The sequence below is a fragment of the Stylophora pistillata genome, chromosome 1 (genome assembly GCF_964205215.1).
Source record: "Stylophora pistillata chromosome 1, jaStyPist1.2, whole genome shotgun sequence".
Classification (NCBI taxonomy): Eukaryota; Metazoa; Cnidaria; class Anthozoa; order Scleractinia; family Pocilloporidae; genus Stylophora; species Stylophora pistillata.
In genome coordinates, this window is record NC_142519.1 from 25027772 (window position 1) to 25051766 (window position 23995).

Genomic DNA, 23995 nt, shown 5'->3' on the forward strand with positions numbered 1-23995 from the left:
ACATTGATTTCGGGAGATTAACATGAATTAAACCGTGCTTAAAAGATTATTCTCAGTTTGATTTGAGTAGTTCCGCTTAAGTGGTGACCGTTCACTACAGGTAGAAAACAATACAAATTAACAGACCGTTAGGGCTAGGGCTAAGTAAAGGGTGACAACGACCCCCTTTGTAGAGGTGGCCGCTTAATACAGTAAAGTAGTGGGGGGGGGGGGGGGAGATTCGGGACTTTCACAATAGAAAGCTTAATACTGGGTGACCACTAGATACGGTATCGCTTGATACAGGTTCGACTGTAACAAGTGCATTCCTCTCCCCGACCTGTCTCAAATCTTTCCGCCCACCGCGGGCGGAAAAACGCACAGGCTAGCCGGCTTGCAGCGCTTATCATGATGGCTCGCTCGTTGGCTATCAAGTCAGAGGCGGGGTAACATCCTCGATGTCTTCATAACCCTCAGGGCAAGATTATCGTAAAAAGAGCATTTTCCATCACTCAACAACGACAGGTTATCAGACACCGTGATAGCAAAAAATCCGATTATCAGTACCGGCCGCACTCGCTGTACTTTCGGTGATTTCAAAACGATAACCTTTGAGTTAAATGTCATTTTATGACTATTGAAAAGCTTCTCTCTCAGGCGGAGATGCAGCTTTGAAAATACAATAAAAAGGATAAGTATAAGAGCTCTTGTCTCAGGAGATCATTCCTTCTCATCGTTTAAATCTTGACCCTAGTTCTTCTTTTTATTATGTTATCAAAGTTGCGTCACTATTGAGATATTTTTCAGGTATTCACAGTGCATCACTTTCATATTTGACCTCACGTGCAGACAACAGTCACAAAGGCCTTTATTTGGGGAGGAAATCTAACAAATTCTATTAACTCTTTTGTCAACACACGCCTACACGCTCTCCAGAGAAACTAGAAAATTATCGAGGTGGGAGATATTTGCCGTGAGGAATTTTGAGTAACCAGTAATTTCATTTTCATCAAATAGCTCAAGTTTCTTATAGGCTGGAACGTACTCCAGACAATGTAATTCTATTCAAAACCAGGTTCACTGAAATTGTGACGGGAATTAAACTGACCACGAATGAAAACCGCTTTCCCTCGAATTTTTCCTAGCTCATATCAACTCTTTAACTCCCATGAGTGACCAAGACAGAATTTCTCCTTACAACATCAATACCATATATAGCAGAACAGGGATGGAAATAAAAAAAAACAAAATGTAAATTTGTGGATTGTTAGTCGATCCAATACCGAATTCTCCGCATTAACCTCATGAGAATTGAATTGCGGACAATAAGGAGAATTTACTAAATGAGACAATGGCATCTCAGCAGCAATTCTCCTTACTGTCTTCCATTCAATTCACATAATGTTAGTTGAGAGAATTTGGTACTGGATCAACTAATAATTCCCTAGTTTATCCTTTTCTTTATTCTCATCACTTGTCTGCTTGATATTGTATTGATTTTGTAAGGAGAAACTCTGTCTTGGTCAATCGGCATGGGAGCCAGTTAGAGGGTAAATCGTCTTAAGTTTTCTCTTTATCCATTCAGGCCATTTAAGGTTCTGTACTTTTCATAATATGTTGGCGTCAAACGTTATTTTGCAGTCTTCAACAGCCCCACTAAAAGTATAATTGGCACTTTTACATTTGTCAGTTTTAATCACTGCGGGAATCTTTAATTCTCTCTGAATATAATTTACAGGAGAAAGAACAACATAGATCTATCTTTAACCTTTGGGTCTACTAAAATAGAACAACGTCTGTAATCAATTTGGAAAACAGAGAACAACTTTCCTTCTTGCAGCTTAAAAGGTCAAAAAAGTCTCACGCACGTTCAAGTGGTTCCTTTTTCTCTGATACTGAGTCCTCGAGGTGCTATGTAGTCACGTATGATATAGCCGTCCAGTAATCATCTTCAGAGATTTTACCCAATCTTTATCTCCGGATGATAAGAAAAGAATCGATTAAAAAAGAAGTGCTACTTCGTCCGTTTGGCTAAGTAAAACAACTGTACCGCATATGTGACTTCCCTATCTGCTTTGACGAAGGGATAACTCTCGAAACGTCAGCTATAGAAAATCTTTACGATGGCCAATTCACATCATCATCTCAGTTGATATAACCAAATTATCTTTCCCATCTGCAGATTAGGGGTGTAAAAACAAAGCATCAGTCTTCACCATTTGGTGTTTCATACCCATCAGTTACTTATCTAAGAAGTACTATGATCAGTTTGTTCATTGGCCAAAATCTCCTTCAGTGACTCGTCTTAATTTTTTTTGATGTGAACAGAGAAGATTCGCTCAGGGATCTATCACCTATCTCAGGGCTGAACGAGAGGAAATCATTGAGCTGAGTGGGGCGCTAAAAAACAGACAGGAGTTCTAGAAATTACGTTTACAACAAATTTGCATGCAGCCTAGGTTTCCAGCCGATAGCCTCTGTGACCTAGCATGAGAAGCTGACTATACCCTTTCAGCAACCGTGGGGATGGAGAAAAGAAAAGAAGAAATCATTGGTGGTCCACGACATTACCAACAACGTTAAAAAAAAACAATGTATCTCAAGAAGTCAGAAAAATTTGCGGAGAATAATTACTTCATTCCACAGGTGCACCCGATTGGAAATTGATCCTGATTAAAAATACTCAACGTATTCAACATTCTTGGGAATAAAATAAGAGAGAGAAAATTTTGACTCAAACGTCGAAAAAAGAAAGATTTGTCCCTTTGCGTGGGACAAATTTGAATCCCCCACAGGGTTTCCGATCCCTGATCTCATTATTTTACCTTATTCATACACACAAAACTTTCGTTTTGTTAGCAGCGAATCGATGCCCTTGCAATCGAATATCGCGTTTCTGCGCTCCACCTCTAAGCTAGAGAGAGCTCGATTACTGTAGGATAGGTCATTCATTATCGGGTTCACACGTTCCAAGTGTCCTGTTCAATGCAACAATCGGCAATTGGCATTCTTATTCCGCACTCAAGAGGTTATCGATCTATGTTTTATCTCGCAATTGTAATTTCATCAATCGAAAGAATCTGGTGCAAGTGGTACTATTCTGTTCGTATCTTTGGGCTTCTTTAAAACTCGATCGAAAAAATGTCGCAAAAATGACAAGCATATGAATTTTTACGATGACCGCAGAAGCTCATTCTAGTTCTTTGTTGAAATCTCGACTCATATTTCACTTGCATGAAATAGTGGACAAATGTGCAGAGATTGAAAATTTAAGTCTTTTAAGTGGACATAGACAATCATTTGTGTTATTTACCTTTGGCTACTGTGTAGGCAACGGACTCGAACGGAATATTTTGATTAATAAATAAGGGGAAATATGCGGTGATACACTTTGAAATTCTGTAGTCAGGAAACAGCTCAGGTTTCTGATGATGTTAATTATAAGTTGTTCAGACGGTGTTAACTTTTCACACCCAGGTTCACGATGGAGATGACGCAGCTTATGTTATTTCGTGAGGTTATCGAAGAGAGCAATTTAAGTGTAATGGAGAGTTTCCAATCATTTGAATACTTTCTGCTGTCTAACTTAACCCTGGTAATGTTTGTTCTTTCTCTCCTCAGTGATAAGTTCCTTCACGTTTGTTTTCCAGTCAAGATAAGCATTCACTTTTTTTTGTATAGTTGGCAAGAAATATCCGTTTCCTGCAGTAATATTTCGAGTTATTAGTGCGTGGGTGATACCATCAATGGAATTCGCTTCTTCTTGTTTGAAAATGATTGCCGTTTTATCGAGGGAGTTGTGTTCTCATTTTAAATCCCAGTTTAAATTGTTTTTCCTTTATGGCCTGAGCCATGTGAGCAACTGATCGAATTAAAATGAAGCCATTTCTTTCTTTTCATCTTAACCAGAATAAAAAAATCAGATCCAAACATTAATTCGTCGCGGAAAAATAGACGATATTAACATCTTTCTTTTACAGACTTTCCGCCCTGATCTTAAATGATCTTAAATGGCAACTCAAGAGACCTTCCCTGAATTCAAGAGCGGGCACAGAATATTGATTAATAAATGTGGAGCGGGCGTCTCAGGGCAGTCTTCAAATCCAAATCGGAGACCTACAGTGAGCTACTAATAAGAGTAGATCCTACTAACTCTGTACCAACAACGGTTACAAAACATTGTCATTCTCATGTATACTGACCCGAAATGATATAATCTGAGGAACGCTTATTTTAATATTCCGCACGTTTTCGCACAGTACACTGTGGAAAACATTCTCTACATACTTTGGGCCCCATCTTTGTAATAAATTAGAACAAAGGGATAGAGAGAATCCTAGTTTTATGAGTTTTAAAATAATATTAATAGCAAAGACCTATCACTCTTAATAAATGATTATAAAAACTGTGATATATACCGTTAGGCCGCTTTGAATTTTACATTTTTGATATCTTCTAAGCTTATTTTACTAAGTTCTTATAGTTCATTCATTTGTTCATTTATCTGTCTATTATATATATCTTAAAATAGTCCATTGCTGCTAGATTTGGAAAACAGAGCATAACTTCCCTAAGATTAAACGCATCACTTCTCATTGTTCAGTGTTCCATACACTTTAATCACCTGAATGAGAAGTTGTGGTGATCAGTCACGTTCGTTTGCTTCAGTCGCTCGCAAATCACGATCACGTTCACAGATTAACCCCACTCTAAATTAAGAGGCTAACAAAAAAAGATTCCTCGACCGAGCTCTAGTTCATGCACCCCGATCTTCCTTACCCAGATGAATCATTTATTAACAGAACCCTATTTCCTTTGAGGAGGTCACCAGGATGGTCCTCCTTCTACCTTTTACTGTCTCTATCCATCCTTCCAAGAGAGGAAACATGCAGAAAGTTTTACCGAACAGCCAATTAGAAAATCATAACAAATAGACTAACATCGTATAAATTAATTGCATTAAAAATTTTTTTTTTTTTTCTGACGTCCACTAGTTTCAATCCGTCGAAGGAAATTTAAAATTTTGATTTACTGCCAAGATCTGTTTTGATCAGGCAGAGAGCTGATTTGGAAGTTTCCCGTAAGATGCTTACAGCTGTTGGCAAGTATCGTCAAATCTGTTGCAGGTGTTTTAGATTGACTTCTTTTTAGAGCTCAAGTTTTTATCTCACATTAATTGTAAACAGAGCGACCTAGAGGTACAGTAACCCTAAAATGTTGATAAACTAAAGGGAATCTGATGACTTGAACCACAACTATGCAACTTTTATAACTCGATTTCGTGATGTCGACAGATCTGCTTAAGCCTCACAGTGTGTGGCATTAATAAATGAATCAACGAAACAAATATAGTTACAAAGGCCTTCTAGTCGAGGTTACGTAGGCCATCCATGATTTGTCTTCACACGGTTCTTCAAGCTTTGGAGCCCAACAAGTTTCCTAAGAAAGCACTTTAGTTTCAAAGTTCCTCTTTTTTATTTCTAAAGAACGATTTCTTTCGTGTTTTTCCTTTCTATTTTTTCTCCTGCTATGACTACGTTCAGTTAGCGAAGTTATAAGAAAGAAGCATGGAAATCTGACAACTGTAATAGCATTAATACAGAAGGGAATTTCCGCCTTTGGAATTTTATGTTGCGTGCCCCAGCTTATCAGCAATCTATAAGCTTGTCTTAGGAAAACATCGCCCTACTTCCCATAGATGGCCGCCACTGCCATCGGTTTTATCATATGAATTATTTGGCCGTCACACAATCGCCTGATAATATTATCACTCAGTTCGCTTTATTATTAAAATCAATTACAATTTAATACAATTTATTTACAGGTCGATGGCAATATACCGTTTTAAGATATGTTTCCCTGATTTAAAAATACAAAATTATTTACAAACCCGCGTAAGTCCTATGCACTGAAAGGCCTCACGATTTACGTTGCGTTTTCCAAATAAAGTCTGTGTTCTCGTAAATAAATCTCGGAATAGGTCAGTCGCAACGCGACGATTATTCAGTCTAGAAACCAATGCACCATGACATGAAGTGGTATCGATCAAAACAGCTGAAGATTATCATCGCTGTCGAAGCTGACGAAGAGAATCGATTCGGCAGCTAAACTAACCGCCCTTAGTAACACTTGCAACTTTTACGCGAATTTTCCATTCCCCTCCTAAGCGACAAACTCAGCCGAAAAAACTCACAAATACTTGACAAATTTCTCTTCCACACGGAGAGTGCAAGTCCAAAGTAGAGTCTCTTGGTAAAAAATCGCGTATGTTTTGAGTTAGACGAGCCGCATCCTTGGATCCATACGCACCAATGTAAGCCTTCTCGTAGCGAGTTTTATACGCAGCCGCCTCGTTATCCAGCCTGGCGTATTCCTCCAAAAGACAACGAGTCAAAAAACTAGAGCTTGATCTTCTTCGAGAATCTGTCTTTTCAGCCATGGTTGGTTTTCTTTTCAATGTATATAGCAAAGACTCGCGATCCACTTCTCTTAATTTCACAACAGCGTAACCTCCAATAAGCAGAATGCGGGAAATTTGCCTTTTTATGGACAATTAGGTCAGCGCCAATAACTTTTTGACGGCTTGTCATGAGAATATCATTTGCAGCACATCTGGTCTTGTTCTTATCTGACGGAGACGTGATTGTGTGTTAAATCAGCCAAGCTGCACGGAGCACCGCCCAGTTGAATCGATCTAAATTTAGCACCACCCAACGGAGGTGAAGTGTTTCGACCTATTGTTGTGTCGATGAAACGGAAACGCGTCATTCCTCTATTTCTAGCTCCACATCGTCTCATAACCTGACAAAACTATGATCTATTTTGGAATGAAGTGTAAATAAACAATTCCGTAGAGGTCCAATTAGCTTTAAAAAACAAGAAGGCTCATTGAAGAACGCTAACTAACTCAAGGCCCGTAGATATGAAAGTGGATTTGTTTTCGGACAAATCGACCGCCCTCTAGGACCAAAACAAACAATACCTCATGAAACAAAGTAGACCTCGTCAGGTTTTTACACCGAGGATGACCCAAAAGATAACAGACAGCCCAAACAGAATTAGACAATACCTTCCTTGTGGCACCATATGAACTATGATAATTTTTTTTCGTGCATGGACTGCAGAATAGTTGCTTGCGTTTGGTTTACTCAACGAAAATCAAAGACACAAATCTCGTTAAAGAATTGCTTCGAACTAATTGGGAAGCAAATGATCAAAACCGGTGAAGTCAAATGAATTGGATCAAGTTCGTGATAAATAGATTTGTTTAAAATAGCTCAGCTTTGGCGACTCAGCTGTAAGAATTCAAGTAGTTTGTCGTGCAAAGGTGAGAGCAGAATATGTTTCACTAGCCACAAAATCAACATTGTTCTCAGAGATTGAAAAACAAGAACGATCTGATAGGATAAATCTGCAAACACCTCTCGAGAGAATTGTGAGAAAAGTTCATTTGACTTAAAAATGAATTGCAACATCACACAACGTAACGACTTTGCCACAGTTATCTGAAAGTATTACGATTGTTCAAGACTGAACTGATATATGTTTTCAAAGCCAAAAAAAAGGAATTAAAAAATAGGCTTTCAAAAACAAAAACAAAAAGAAAACAGATGGTCAATACAAGCTGTAGCCTTGATTCAATGATCTACATACCGAGTCTTTTGTTCTAAATTTAGCCATTACTAATCATGGTACTTATCATAAATTAACGAAAAATAAGAAATCTTGACTACTGACTGTTATAGTTTTCCTTTAGAGAGTGTTATAGTGTCTGATACCTTAGTGTCAGTATCATTACTTGAATCTTGAATTTGAAAACTCGAAGAACAAATGGCTCATCTGCACACTATGTGAACGTTAAAATAGCAAAAATAATGGAATTTTATAAAACGTGCCTGAACGTTCATCTTTAATTGAAAATGATGTACACCGACCAACATGGTGTGTCGGCAAATGAAAGGAAAAGCTGGCTGATGAGATACGAACCATCTTAGGTGCCATAACGAACAACTTGGTCAGACAACAGACTATTATTTGGACGTACGTGCCGAGTTTGTTTTCTTGGTCGCTTTTAACCCAAAAACTCCAGCAAGAAAGTCACAAGACAAAACATTTGTATTGCGTCACAACGAAAGATTGTGAAGTGTTTGAGGGAACTGAGAGAGAAGTGGCCGACAATCTTAATGAAAAGACAGGGGCATCCTCCGACGAAGCAGAAAAAATTAAATCTGATAATAGATGTAGGTAAAAGATATTTTCCAAACGGCTCTGTCTCATGAATTTATACGTGATCTTTTCATCTTCTTTAACACATCGTTTCACTGAGGAACAACTAACTTCCGCTAATTGATACTGATAAAAACTGAGGAACACTTGTGGTGTTTTAGTATCACTTTCACGCCCATTAATTCACGTTTCGCCTTCCCAAACCTTTCCAAGGGTTTTCAATTTCAAATTTCACACGTCTAAAATGTTTATATGAAAATTACCAAAAAGGGCAGAGCGAGAGACATTCGTGCACCACAATATGGCCTTGTATCCGCCGGGTACGACGCGAAGAAAGAACGAAAATAAAAGCCTAGAATTGCAATCGCGATAGCGTGGGAATAACATAAAGTAAAACGCCGCGCTCATTGGTCTTTTAGAAGGAAATAATAACCTGTTAGTTTTTTCTATTTTTTTGTTATGGCTAATTCAGTTATCTATGACTGAACCGGCCGACAATTCTCAACCCAGGAAAACATTTGATAAATATTCAGGACACGCAAAGAATTGAAATGAACGACGTTTTCCTTTTCTACATCTGATGGGAAGTCCCTACGACATCCACCAGCTATGGACTTCTAAGAGCATTGCTTTCTTCAATAAGACGCTCAAAATAAAAGCTTTTCCTCTACGAACTAGATGAACAAAGCAGGAAAATAGCAGTAGCAGTTAATATTAGTTCTGGTTTTCACAGTGTGAAATAATTGGTCTCGCACAGATAATGGCAAACCAGAATTTGCGTGCGAAGAGTGTTATTTAGCCACCCTAACTTCACGCAATCAAGATAACAATGTGCATTTATTCAAGTGAACTGGTCTCTAAATACGTAACTCGAAATAACACGCACTGAGTTATCCAATGTGCCAGTTATGCCATCGCTGACTTCAACTATTCTAATGGTGACAAGACTCTTTTCTTGAAGTTGACAGGTGCAGTGAAATTTCAAACTGCCTGAAAATGAAGAGGAACGGACACCAAGTCAACCCATTATCGTCCAAGAAAATTTTAACGGAAGAAGTTTTGGAAAGGTTCGCAAAAATTGAAAAAGAAAACGAAGAATTCCGACAACAGTTCCAAACCGCCTGGAAGAACGTATTCGGAGCCACCTTCACTTCGTTGCAGACTTCTTTACAGGACAATTTATTTCTGGTGGTCGACGACTGTTACACCAAACACCGTCCCCGAAAGGCCGATTGCGGTTTAATCGTGCAAGGATTTTTCAGGTAGATTAAAAAACAGACACGGCTGTGGCACCTCAGCACCACTGTATTTGCCCGAGCAGTTTCTCCGCCCTTGACGCAATGAACCAAGCTGAACTTCGATCTTATTCATAAACAAATTAAAAGTGTTCTAAAAAGACACCCTGAAAACTTCCATGGCTTGGAACAAAGAAACAGCACATTACAAAAAGACGTTAGCTTAGTTATCGAGCAATATAAACACAAAAGGACACACATGGATAAAATTTAATATACTGTCCCTCTAACAAACTTGAAGCATGTTTTTGCCTGGAGTCATTATTTCCAGCCAATAAACCCTAGAAGTGTTAAGGTCTACTGATACCAACTCGATTAAGGACTGCCGACTCTAAAAGTATTTAATTAGCCTCAACCACAATAAACAGTATTGTCAAAGAGAGTCAACAACCCACCCAACTGAAAACACGGTATTTCCTTTTAAGCCTATAGGTAAATTCTGGAACAATCCAATTTAATAGTGTTATTATTAAATCACACGGTGGAAATCATTTGAGAGCGTGAGAAAATCACAGTGAAATTGTATGAGACAAAAACGATAGCCTCAGGGTTTTGGAAGTCTGTGAAAAAAAATTGTATAATTAGCAGATAAAGAGTGATTAAAACCATTGATAATGTCAACATAACAGAAGCCACCTATCATTAAAACACCTCTGAATCTTACAAAAAGACAAGAAAACAGCACCTTTACGCGCAGCTGCGAAAGAGTCGAACATCTCAGAAGTGCTGCTGTGCTGTATACCTCAAACTTCCTATCTAATATAGTATGTACACTCTTGTTTTCGTTAATTTGTTCGCGCCATAGTTACGACAAAAGCTACAAATATATCTGGGAAATATGCATTTCATGCTTCCTAAATATAGATATACCTTAATCATCTTTATTTCCCCAGTCATAGCCTCGCACGTAACAGCCATAGCCTCGCACGTTTTGCACGCAATGACTTACGGCAACTACGGCAATACTTTGGTGAAAATTTCGCGGTTGACCGTGAAGTAAAGAATGTGAAAAAGCTATTTCCTGATTCCTAATCAAATCAATTTATATTTTAAACAAATACAATGAATATATGAAGTTCATATATTTTGAACTGCGGTATTAGATACGTATGATGCACGATCCTCGCAGTAGATAGCGCTATTTATGCAATAGCGAAAATCAGACCTGAAAAAAATCAGGCCTGTACAGGATTCGAACCACTGACCTCTGCGATACTAGTGCAGCGCTCCACCAATTGAGCTAACAAGCCAACTGGGAGCAGGCCGTTAACGGCCGTTGCCGTTAACGGCCTGCTCCCAGTTGGCTTGTTAGCTCAATTGGTGGAGCGCTGCACTAGTATCGCAGAGGTCAGTGGTTCGAATCCTGTACAGGCCTGATTTTTTTCAGGTCTGATTTTCGCTATTGCATAAATAGCGCTATCTACTGCGAGGATCATGCATTATACGTATTTTAAACAAATATTAGAAGAGATTTAGATATGGGTGACATAGATCATTATCAGTGTTTTATAAGGCAAACATGCCACACATTTGATGTTAGAAATGCTCCTTGATCGTCAAGTGCATACAACTTCGGCTGAAGCCATCAGTCTCGTCATTGAATGACCCCAACCTTGGGAACTTTGACGGTGCACGGTGTTGGCCCTTTGAAGTTGTTTCGAAGACGATGACGATCAAAACAACACAAATACTATTTACTATGAGTTTAGTTTTCCATTTATCCACGCCGCATAAGGTTGAAAATCCCCGACCCTTTCCCGAAACCCCCAGCCCTAACACGAAGCTCTCTCAGGGAAAAAACATATTTGCCTTGTGGACTACGGCCTACTTGATCGTAAGAGCGGAAAATGGTACGTGGAAATAAAGTAGTTTCGAAAACATCGGCGATTAAAATTTGCGACTGACTACGAAGTTTTTCTTTCGGTCTAACTGTCTCCTTCTTGGAGTCGATAATGTCAGCACGCCACTAGGTATCAGACATTCCCCGTCCATGAGTTTAGCACCGAAATCTCTTCATAACATTTACCAAGTGACACGTATGATATGCTTGATTATAACAGCGGACCGTAGAATACACAAGTAAATCGTTTCTTTATGAAGTCTTTCAGTAAAAATTGATTTGTCGAGCATCGCCTGGAGTCATCTCCAGCGGACAATAAGGGCACTTCACTCTGGTGACAGAAAACAATGAGCTTTTCAGTTGGTAAGAGAACATAATGGCGCTCAGTTCTATTGTCTACAGTAATCTAAGTTGGATTGGTTTCCCATTACTCACCAACCCCAATTCAACCAATCTAATGCCAAAAGAAAACCAAAGGCATCTTGGTCATTGGCGTTTTCCCTCTCCTCCAGTAAGTTTCCTTTATTTTCCTTTCTTTCCCTTTACTATGACTGGCTTGTAAGATCACTTTGGCTCTAGGTTTACGATACTCGAACGAAATGCTCCCTTTGAAAGAGAATGATGACAATCTTAGGCTCCAAGATTTACACTGGAAATCTTAGAGCCGGTTATTTACAAAGGTTTAACACAAACCGCGGTTTTACGCAAGTAGTGGACCTCAACCATTCTCCATAAGAGGGTTGATTCAATTAAATAAATGTTATTTCCAATGTTAACTTCCGGCCCTCTTGACAATGATCACAAAAATAAAAGTTCAGATAAAAGGTTCGGCTAAATTGAAGATAGTTTATAAGTTTTGTTAAACAATGGCTAAACTTTGTTTAAAAAAAACCGACCCTTAATATTGGAGCTAAGCTAGCAATAAATAAGTAACTGGGCTTCTGGCCTCTAGTATAAAAGAGACTGTGACTGTTCTATAGATTTAAGAAAGTAGCCCCATAACATGTCCCGACATACTTGTTTCCATTTGTGAGTTTGTTGAGAGCATCTCTGGAGATCACATGGCCACATGACAATCGAACGGGAGGGTTTGCATCTGTACACTGCTGCCGTAAAATGGGACAGGCGAACAGTGAATGGTAACGATACTGCGGGCCAAGGTCAACTTCAACCTGAAAATAATAAAACCTCAATTACTTTTCATCCCCTGTAAGTAGTCATTTAGTTCTGCAGAAACGAGGTCAGAATCTACTGGAAAGGATTAAGTCATTTGACATCTGGACACTGGATTAGCACTGAACACAGTCTCAATAAGCTGCCGAGTTTCTTTATCCATTTTGGAGACTTAGTACATCAAATTTACACCTTACAAAAACAAACCACGTCTCCCATTATATCAAACATGAATGGCCAATATATCAATTTACAAGTAGTAAACATACTGACCCATACATGAAAATAAAAGTCCAAAAGATGCTCCATACAATTCATCAATCACCCAAAAACTAAGAATTAGATGTAGTCATTGTTATCAAATAAATTTTGCACGATTCTCCCAAGAAAAAGATAGAATGCTTTTTTAAACTAGTTAAAAGGTTGGAGGCTCAGTATATTGGAGGGGGAGATGAAAAGATCATTGAGGATAGGAAGTTGAATAGTCTCAATATGTGGCAAACATTGTGAAAACATGTTGTCCTAAAAACACACTGGATGTTAAATTCCAAAATCACATCTTATTCTACTGCAGTGCAAAAAAAACAAAAAAAACAAAAAAATGAAAAACAAACTTACCGGAAGTTCATCTTTGGAAGTCCACACACCTGTGACCTGTCGCTGCTGCATAACTTGTCTAATCTGAAGAAGTGATGGCAGTGCCACACTGCCAGCTGTGATGCACACCTGTAAGGGACTCTCTAATGACAAACCTAACAATGCACACGCATCCCTGGCAAACACATCACAAATGTCAAGCCAATGAACTGGGTCCAGCAGGGAAGCATATGGTGAATTCTCAATACCCTTGTGGCTGTACAGGAGACAAGCCATCAGCTGTTGCACATCTGAGGAGAAAAGAGTACAAGATGTGCTCTGTATAACACAGTGGCTTGATGAAAAGCTTGTGAAAACTTAAAAGAGCCTCATAAACTGATGAAGTTGTTGTGCAAAAACAAAAAAATTTTAAATGCTCATCTTACCTTTAGTATGGTCTGAAGCAAAGCTTGCAAATTGTTTTGAATACTCAAGGGCTTCTTTGTGTCGACCCTCTTTAAGAAGATCAAGAAATTTTAACTTATGTAATCTAAACTCTAATGAACTCCCCCTAAGTTTGAGTTCCAAGTGTCTGGACTGTGCCCATCTGAAAAAAATGAAACAAAAATGTATCTGAATCACAATAAATGTAAAGTCAGAGCTCAGTTCTGATACAGAAACCAAAAAAGCACAGACAATTTAACTCTCTCAAAATTAAAAAATTTGGCTTACACTAAAAGAAATATTACCACTTAGAAAAAATTCAGGGCAGAATCGGATTGACTTGCTCAATGTAACGTAAATTGGAATTTGTATCAAAAATTGAAGAGTAAATGTTCTTGAAAGGTTGTAACTCTTCGAGCACCCTTATTAGACACCATGATAGAAGGGAGTAAAGTGCAATGAGCTGACACCCACCTGATAAATCTGATTAACACCAAGTAAGTTGTTTCAATAATGGTTACCTCAAAGAATTGTGAAAATGTAAGTGAAAATGTTTAAAATGTTTTATGGATTATAGTTATTTTCTGTAGTTTGATTAAAGATTGCAAAACGCTATATCCAAGGATGAAGATTGAATATTCATGTACATGCTTCAGCTGCATTCTAATATGTCCTTTTTTGTTTAAGAACCACAACAAGATTCGCAAAACTGTATTTAGCTGGATATTCTAATAAAAATATCTTAATAATAATAATAATAATAATAATAATAACAATAATAATAATAATAATAATAATAATAATAATGGAATAATTCAAAGACTATTCATGGATGTGGATGAGGCATTGAGTTTCTGGAAGGCTCTTTGGGAGTCAGAAGAGGATGGAAATATAGAAACAGAGTGGCTAGATGAGGTCAGATGCATGATGAGGGAGAATATCCTGGAGCTACCAGAGGGACCTTTTGAGTAATGCGCGGAGCAAGCTAAGAGAGTGATATTGAAGAAGAGGAACTGGAGAGTCCCAGGCCCAGACCGCATTGTGAACTATTGGTGGAAGAGAGTGAATGTTGTCCATGATGGGATCGCGAGAGCATTTCAGGCTATAGCACAGGGAGACCAAGAGATTCCGTTCTGGTTCGCTGAGGGAAAGTCCTCGCTGTTACCAAAACAAGGTGAGTTTACAAGTACCAATCAGAGGCCTATTACATGCCTCAACACTATCTACAAGTGGTTCATGTCATGTGTAGTGAAGCCTGTAGACAGCCATTTGGTAGATAACACTTTGATGGAGAGAGAACAGTGTGGGGGCAAAGCAAAATTGTAGTGGGACAACAGACAATTTACTTATTGACCGCATGTTGTGTCTTGATAGTCAGCGTGGGCGACGAAATGTAAGCATGGCGTGAATCTATGTCCGGAAAGCCTACGACTTGGTAGACTATAGATGGCTGAGGGAAATGTTTAGCTTACATTGCTTTCCTAAGTGGATAGGGAGATTGACAGCGAGATTCAGTAGGAAAGTTGGAAAGAGTGTTGAGAGATGTCAAAGAGGCCATGGAAGATATCGGGCTACATTGGAATGAGAAGAAATGTGCTGTTGCACACGTGAAACGCGGAGTACTCCAAGAGTCAACTGGAATGTTGGTAGGTGAACACGAGCTGGTGAAGAGTTTAGAAGAGGACTCCCAGTACAAATTCCTTGGTGTACTGGAAAACACTAAACAAAGAGATACTCTAGTCCTTGAAAATGCAGCAAGGACGTATCCCCGGAGACTCTCTGTGATATGGTCTAGCCCTCTTTCAGATCATTTTAAGGTAGTTGCAACCAATCAATTCACTCTACCAGTACTCACATACTTTATGTGGACCCAGGTTTGGCCTATTGCCGAGCTACAAAGAATAGATAGAGATTGCGGAAGGTTATTACAGAGAACGGAGGAAAGCACCCACTAGAGTCAACTGATCTGCTATACCTCTCAAGACAAGCCGGTGGGCGAGGATTGAAGTCGGTCGAGACAGAGTATAAGGCTACCAAAATCAAGGCAGCGGTGAGGATTTACCAAAACGAAGATCCAACTAAGGCAGTTTGAGAAGAAAGCGGAGAAGAAGGGTAGGCATTCCTTGGTCAGAGATGCACAAATGTATGCAGGGGAGCTGGGCATGAAATTAGCTTTACAGCACCCGCTACCATCAGGGTCAACAGATGAAGGTGAGAGTATAGAGGGGAGGAAGATTGGACAGTGGGTCAATGAAGTTGTGCTTAACAAGAACTGTGAGAACATTCGACAACAAAGATGGCAGGGGAAGTTAGTGATGGCAAGATGGGAAGATGAAGATCTGGATAAAGAGTGCTTCTCGTGGTTTTCGGAGCAGAAGATGGCTCCGATGCACTCAATAGCAGAGATCAACGAGTTACATGAGCAGCTATTGCCAACCAAGCTGTACCACTCCAGGAAGACCAAGACTCGGGAGGACCTAGATGCCACGTGCAGATTGTGTGGGTAAGCTGAAGAGTCCGTGGCGCATGTACTTGCAAGTTTTAATGCACTTGCCCAGACAAAGTACCTTACGAGGCACAATGCAGCACTTAAGATAATTTTCTTTGAGTTGTTTAAGGACTATCTTCTTTTATAGTTCACCACTAAATTCTCTCTGGTTCTTATCTGGTTCTTATTGGTTTAAATCGATCATGTGACGTGATAGTGTTCATCTGTGGAGAGACACTATCAGCCCATAGTGCCCGCCCGCGGAAAATACCCAGATAGATAGTGCCCATCTGTGGAAAATAACTGGATTGATAGTACTCATCCATGAAAAGTTTTGAATAGTTTGACAGCCGCGAAGTTAAGCAGATCGGAATAACAGTGACTTTTCAATTCTGACAGGTATAACGTATTATTAAGCCAATGTACGGTTGCGAATTATTGACATTTGTGACAAGCTGTAGGCGCAGAAGAAAATTTAGTGGTGAACAATAAAAACAATATAGTGTTTATGTCTTGGAACTATCGGTCTGATAGTTGCCCCTTGGAAATTTGATGTTCTTAAAACTAGCATATTTGCCCTCGAAGCTTTGCTTCTTGGGCAAATATTTGTTTTAAGAACATCAAATTTCCGTGGGGCAACTATCAGCCGATAGTTCCTTGACAGAAACACTGTATTGTTTAAATAGAAATGACCCCTCCTTGGTACTCCCCAAAACCAGTGTATGAGAACAACCAAGTTACAGCTTACTGGGTTGTTCCCTGTATATGCGTATAATACAGAAGTAAGAGCCAACAGAGTAGATGCAAGGGATACATCAAGATACATCAAGTCAACTTAATTGTAGATGTCTTAGGGGGATACTCTAAGAATGTTGGAAGAAGTGTTAGAGAATTGTTAGTTGCAAAGAGAGGGAGAGAAGTCCTTCGTCAGTTGCAGAAAGCTGTCCCAGCGCCAGTCTGAACATTGCCAGAACCTTTAAGGTTCTTAGTTAGCTTAGAACTCCCACATATGTCTGTCAGCAAGCTACCTATTTTTGTAAGGACTCGTACAAGTTTTTATGATGGTTTTTATGATAGGCTTTTATGTGGTTTTAAATATTTATTTAGATTATTGATTTTATGTGACTTTTTCCTTTTATAATTATAGCAGATTAGCAATTTAAAGTAATTTTAGTATGTAAATAAGACTTGGGCTAGCCATAGTCAACACCTAGCCTGAGTGACTAGGATCGGCATCCAGATGTGTATATACTATCCACTGAGCTAACCATCTCCCGGTTAGCTCAATGGATAGATCGCTGGACTGTTGTGCGGGAGGTCGAGGGTTCGAGCCCCCGGCTGGACCAACACTCAGGGTCTTAAAATAATTGAGAAGAATATGCTACCTTTCTATAACATCAAGAAATGGTTAGATATTCTCTAGTCTTCTCGGATAGGGACGAATAAATAATGGTCCCGTCTCCTGCAGGGTTACGGGCAGGAGACGTTAATATCCCACCCATGAGATTACTGTGTGATGGATTTCCTCCCCTGGGGTGGGACAGGTGGGATGGGTGGGTAACAGGACCCCCCTTGATACCAGTGTTTACTACACTGAAGGGGCTATCCTGTATAAATATAGATGTCTACTCTAATAATAATGCTTCTTTACTCACTTTAACTGTGCTATTTTCAATATGATGGCCAAACAATGTGTAATCAACATAAAAAAATGCCTTCTTGACATATAAAGGGTGTTAACAAATATCAATAAAAGCTACTTTACAAAGAGAAACTGACAATTTAATGATAGGTCATATCAAAATCAAGAGGAAACAAAAATAATTCGGTATGAAGAAGAATACCACAAAGCTTGTTCAAAATAAAACAATTCTATGTAAAAATTTAGAGTTTGACAAACTACTGAATGAAGTAAATTACTACACTGAAGGGGCTATCCTGTATAAATATAGATGTCTATAAATATAGATTTCTACTGAAATTTGCTTTGGACAAGGAAAATCCAGGAAACTTATTCAATTGTTTTGAGTTAAGTTTTATGATAAAAGAAATAAGAATTAAATTTATCATAAAACTTAACTCAAAACAATCGAATAAGTTTCCTGGATTTTTCTTGTTCAAAGCAAATTTCAGTATCAGTTGTGATGCATGGGGAAAACAATCTGGCCTAGTGGTCAGAAACTTAGAATCCAGAGAGGGGGTCTAAGTGCCAGCCCTAGCTGGTCATTGTATCATATTCTTGCACTTAACTTCCACAGTTCCAAAATGTGAAAAATGCAATTTTTAGTATAAAAAAAATTGCATGAAACCATTGGTAGTCTTCAGATTATCTTGATACTGTAAGTCATGTCCTAACTAATATAAACAAAAGACTATGCTGGACTAGCATCCCATAAAGGAAGACCAAACAAATTCCTAGAGGCTACATGGAACAACATTTAAAAGGATGCACCTCTCAATTCTAAGGCTTGCAGGTATTGGGGATGCACTGTAAATTTTGGAAAAAGAAATCAATATACTCACTGTAGAGCTGGGTCTAAGTTTCTCTCTCTGCAGGCCTCCAGGATTCTGTTGAGTTCGGTGAAAGGTTCTCTTCGTGAATCATCTATCTGCAGATTTGCTTCCTGTTGTGTGGGTTAACAAAAACAGACTGTAATATTTGTTACAGTGTAGTAAATATGGCTGAGAACATTAACATGTAAATGCCTTATGAGTTTTAAACCCTTTCACCCTTGAGATCTAAAGATCAATTCTCTGCACCAAATGTATCTGTCATACATTATTTTCTTAACGCTTGAGATCTAGGATTTTCATGTTAAATCCAACAATATTCCCTAATAATGTTTTTCTTTTTTTATGGTCACCTTTCTCTATTGATAATGTAAAGAGAAATTCTGTTTGAGTTCTTGGAGAGATACCTCAAACAGTTGCAAATAATGCCTCTGATAGCAAATGGTGAAAAATGTAATTCCAGGGAAATGAGTTCACCAAGTTCAAGTTAATGAGGTTTTTCTGTAATTTCAGCTAAATTTAAATAATGCAAAATGGCTTGTCACATAAAAGTGCATTACTTCACATCAGGTATGGGCAAAATCTTAAAAAAAAAAAAAAAAAAAAAAAGTAGCCATACCACAAAACAAATCCTGGACGAGCCAGCAGTAAAGATAATAAAAATCAATGCATATTATACAAAATTAAATAATCTTCCTGGACACCAACCAAGAGGCACTTTTTAAATACACTCTATCACCTGTGGGTCACAAAGGAGCAGGAACCTAAAAATAATGTTATCCTACATGTAGAGGAAGAGTGAACAGTACAAGATTACAGATTCAACAGATAAATCCTTACTTTTATTAACTCTTCTGCGATATCTAATCTCCCTTGTCGTAAGAGATGCTCACATAAAACTTCATTCAGCAGAGATGCATTTTCACCATCAAACACCCCTGGCTGGCTACATGTTGTGTTATCTATCACAAAATTCTGGAAAGCAACAATCAATAATAATTATTACATGTAATATTAAAGAGGTATGAACTGTGGCATTTGGATACTGCTGCTGCATCCCACATATTTTATGAGTCAGGCTTGTTCTACAAGGAAAAGATGATTCAAGAATGTAGTGACTAATTTAACACAATAATCAAATGGTAACAAATAATCATATTAAAAATAATAACAATAATAATGACGATGATGATGATAATAACAATAGTAATAACAATGATAACTTGTAGGGGCTAACTCAAGAACCTCAGTCTTTCTCTATCAGTCTATTCTCAAGGCTTCAATAATGATTAAACTAGGCTTCTTTTAATGTTAACTTCGATTTTGCCAGTTAATTATAGCTTATTTTCTTATTCCAATGCAATTCATTTTTTCGTTGAGACTTTTGGTTCATACAACAAGGCATTCTGTGTTGTGTGACATTCTGCCATTCTACAACTCCACTATTCCATAGGGTCACTGTAAACTCAAGGTATTATATTTCAGACCTTGCTTGCTTCACAAATTTAGTGGCTCTTTTGAGCATTTGTTGCTGATTGAAATGGTAAAGTGTTATTATTTCAATTAAATAAAATTTTTCTTCAAAGTTTCCACGATGTGCAGATCAAACCTATTTAGATATTTCTGTGAGGAAAAGTCTTTTTTCGATTTCTTGCTGGAGGTGCCACTGTGAAATTACTTTGAGATGTTTATCATCTTTTGTGGTGTCATGGCAAGAACTAAAAAAATCATATCTTCAGATCTACTGGGCATAATTCGCTGATTTGAACAGCAAAATACTCTCTCTTCAAAGAAGAAATTTTTCCTTTAAGTTTGCATGATGCGCCAATCACACCTTTTAAGACATTTCTGCAAGGTAAAGTTCTGTTTTTTTAAAAGCTGTCCTGAAATAATTGTGAGCCACCAGGCCTTGAAATAGCACAAACTTTCTCCTCTGCTACAATGCATTACAACTTACTCTATCAACAGCCTTCCCTATCTTTGAGATCCCACCATGCAGTTCTTTGTGCTCTGTGGCTAGTTTTGAAACTGTGTCTTTTATCTTCCTTGAGGACTGGTTAAGGAGGTGAAGGTGTAATGGGGATAATTCATCATCTTTATTCACTACATATAAAAATGAAAAAAGTGAAAAACTTGGATCACATTTAAATGAAACAAATACGTGTAAAGATTCATCTCAATGCAATCATTTTTTCAGGCTTCTTTTCTACAATTTCATAAATTGCAGCTCACCTGCAAGGATCACTTCTTCACTTGAAAACTCTGCAAGAGCAATTCCTCAATCCAGCTCACCAAAATGAATGGAGTTGATGAGAAAAGGCTACACAACCCTCTCTCAAAATTTTAGGTTGACAAAATTACTAATAGATCATGGGAGGAAAGGCTGGATGATTAACAGAAGTTACTAATAAAAATAAATTACACAGTTTCTCCTTGAATTTTATCTTAAAACGTATTTTTTCCAGCTTAATCTTGTTAAATTCCTTTTGTACTGGCACTGTGAGTCAGTTCATTGATTACTTACTTTTTTTGTGATCAATCACACTTGAAGTTCAACGAATTGAAACTATTAACTGGAAAATAACTGTTTCTATTTGAATGAAAGAAACTTCAGAATACCCGGCCACTCATTACATGTTATTGAACAAGAATAGCGTCTACTGCGTTATGCCTCTTTCTTGGTGGACTTAAGTGGCCGGGTAATTTAAAGTTGGTCCAGTCGATCTATATTGAAAATCATCTTCCAAATTAGAAATTTAAACATTTTTTTAGCGGAAAATAAGAAATCCGTGCATTTGTTAGGAGCCACTACAGCTGTTTTGGTTTCTTAGCAAATTTAACGTAATTCTAAAAGGAAATTGAAAGGTGCGTAAGGGTGGAATCAACCGTAAAAAGGTACAGCTCACTAAACAATTACGCTTTTTATGTATATGCAAGTGATGTAGTGATATAATTTCCTGTAAATCTAAGTAATTAAAACAAAACACTCAAACGGTTCTGGCGATATTTACCTTGCATGTAACAGCGAGTTCGGAAAATAATCCCGAGTATTAATAAAATCTCAAATATAGCTTCCTTCTCACCTTTTGATAACTCTTCTTGAACATTTGAGATCTGGCTGGTTAATTCTTCCAACGAAGTATCTGAATGTTCCTTTATATTATTGTATTTTTGCGACAACCTTTCTAATTCCCTCTCAACGCTGAGGCAAGCGTCCATTTTGTTTTCTGTTAATAGCCAAGTAGCCGCGCCTCAGTTTTTAGTTTTCAACACCTGACGGGAGTACGTCATTATTCTCTCACACTCGTCGCCATCTTGCTTTTGAAGATTACTTGAACTTTTAAAGGACTTTTGTGAAAAATCTCATCCGACAGAAGTCTCTTACGATGGGATGCGATGGTGGTACGATTCCCAGACGAGATGAACTCGTTAGGATGAAGAAAAAGCCTGAGCAAGTCGAGAAGAATTACGAATTAAACGCAAAGTGGTTCCATTGTGCTCTGAGTCAGGCCGAGTTACAGGAACCAGTAGTATGTTGTGAACTGGGAAACTTGTACAACAAAGAAGCAGTGCTGGAATATCTGATCGACAAATCATCTGTAACTTCAGATGTCGCCAACCACATCAGGAGTCTGAAAGATGTAAAAGAGCTAAACCTCACTTACAACCCAGCCTTCGAACAGAAGTCCATGGAGCAAGCCGACAGTTACTTAGATTTCCAAGCATCACGTTTTATCTGTCCTGTTGTTGGCATCGAGATGAACGGGAGATACAAGTTTTGCTTTCTGTGGAAGTGTGGCTGTGTTTTCTCTGAGCGAGCCTTGAAGGAGGTTCCTTCCACTGTTTGTAACAAATGTGGAAAAGCTTTCTCTGATGACGATGTTGTAGTCATTAACGGAAGTGAAGATGAAGTCAGTGGTATGAGGGCAAAAATGGAGGAGAAGCGCCTAAAAACGAAATTGGAGAAGAAAGCCAAGAAGACAAAGATCTCCGAGACCACAACTACGGCAAATGGGGAATCTTCAGGGACCGGTGTGTGTGGCGAGAGTAGAAAGGATGGCCCTGAAAAACCAGCAAAGAGATTGAAAACTGAGCACGAGCCCTCATCGTCAAATGATAGGAAAATTAAGGAGACGAAGCTCAATGGGGCATCTTTGTCAAAAGGAAAGCTTCCTGAACTTTCAAAGCACAAGACTGTGGCTGAAGACCCTAAGGCAAGCAAAGTTTTTAAATCTCTGTTTGCTTCGAGCAATAAGGACCGACCTAAACACTTACAGTCAAATTGGGTGACATATCATTCCTATCATATTTAGGCATGACTTCAATAGTGCATCTTGATCACTTGTCAAACAGCATGAAGTCAAGTCTATATGTGCATGTAATTTTTTCCAATCAAAGTGGATTCAATTGTACAGCAGTATTCAGTAAACCCCATGTAGACTTGGTTATTCATTATTCTTACAAGTACCTATCACTTTTCTCTTCATGATCTTGATTCATGAAACAACCTATAATTTAGTGACTCTAAGCAAGCATAAGGTTCTGAAACCCTGAGCCTTTGGGTTTTTTTCCTTTAGCTTTGTTATTTCCCTAGGTAAAGTTTATATGTAATATCAGAACCATCGATGAGAGCCAGTCGCTGGCCAAAAGCAACAGTTAATCTACCATCCTTGTCACCATATCTTACCATATTTACTGATAAGAAATGGTACAATTGTTGATGCACCATCAAAGCCATTTCCCAGTTGTTAACGGAACTAAATTTGTAATTTACCTGGCAACAGCTTCATTTCACTTTTAGAATTTGCTAAAGGTTCCTACAAACGTCATGAGATGCCAGTGACATTTTAAGCTGCACTTAATTCGATGTAACAACTTCGTGTTACTGACAATCTGGTCACCTACTATTTGCCCTCTACTTTTAAACCTATAGACTGCCCTTTCTAAAGATGATGCAACAAAGAAAACAAAACGACAAATTTACAATAGTATGACAATTAGACTAGTGACAAGCTAATATAATTTGTAAGTAGCAATGTTCTGATAGTCAAGTTTACTAATGTAACCCATTGTAGCTCCCACAAGAACATTCAGTCATGATGTGTCTTTCACAGCAGTTCATAAAATACATGAAAATCAAATCCCAGCAATGTATAGTGTTTTTTTATGAATCCATGTGAATGGCCTAGTTATCAATATATTTTGGTGACAAAACACCAAGTACCAGTCGGGGTTAAAGCTCCAATTCTTGATAAAAGAACTCAGATCTTTATGTTTTTACTAGGAAACATCTTGAAAATATTGAAGGGCCACAGCCAGGATGAAAGATAGTTGAAATTTATAAACGATCTCTGGCAAATACGATTAAAAACTGCGAGCTTTCGACTGCCCGAACTGCAGTCTTCAACGGGTAAAATGAATGATAAGCAAGCGATGAGAGAATTCTCTCATCGCTTGCCTATC

The 23995-nt window shown here is 38.3% G+C and overlaps 2 protein-coding genes across 2 annotated transcripts; one reads left to right on the forward strand and one right to left on the reverse strand.

The window, feature by feature from the left end:
- Nucleotides 1–9696: 9696 nt before the first annotated feature.
- LOC111326222 (E3 ubiquitin-protein ligase RMND5A) lies at nt 9697–21780 on the reverse strand. The gene is made up of 8 exons (XM_022930167.2): nt 21616–21780; nt 20490–20635; nt 19373–19507; nt 18545–18645; nt 13536–13696; nt 13132–13400; nt 12358–12512; nt 9697–11671 (listed from the first exon to the last, which is right to left on the reverse strand). The coding sequence occupies exons 1-8, from the start codon at nt 21749–21751 to the stop codon at nt 11605–11607; spliced, it is 1170 nt and encodes a 389-aa protein (XP_022785902.1). The 5' UTR covers nt 21752–21780; the 3' UTR covers nt 9697–11604.
- A 32-nt stretch (nt 21781–21812) lies between these two features.
- Nucleotides 21813–23678, forward strand: LOC111326221 (replication termination factor 2). Its single transcript, XM_022930165.2, has one exon. It carries the CDS (start codon nt 21919–21921, stop codon nt 22843–22845), a length of 927 nt encoding a protein of 308 aa, XP_022785900.1. The 5' UTR covers nt 21813–21918; the 3' UTR covers nt 22846–23678.
- Nucleotides 23679–23995: the final 317 nt, after the last annotated feature.

Excerpts from the sequence above, each read along its gene's own strand:
- LOC111326222 (XM_022930167.2), bottom strand. The coding sequence starts at position 21,751 with ATGGACGCTTGCCTCAGCGTTGAGAGGGAATTAGAAAGGTTGTCGCAA. Across the intron at positions 18,646-19,372 it reads TCGCAGAAGAGTTAATAAAA|GAAGCAAATCTGCAGATAGA; the intron begins GTAAGGATTTAT and ends CCCACACAACAG. Across the intron at positions 13,697-18,544 it reads AACTTAGACCCAGCTCTACA|ATGGGCACAGTCCAGACACT; the intron begins GTGAGTATATTG and ends CATTTTTTTCAG.
- LOC111326221 (XM_022930165.2), top strand. The coding sequence starts at position 21,919 with ATGGGATGCGATGGTGGTACGATTCCCAGACGAGATGAACTCGTTAGG.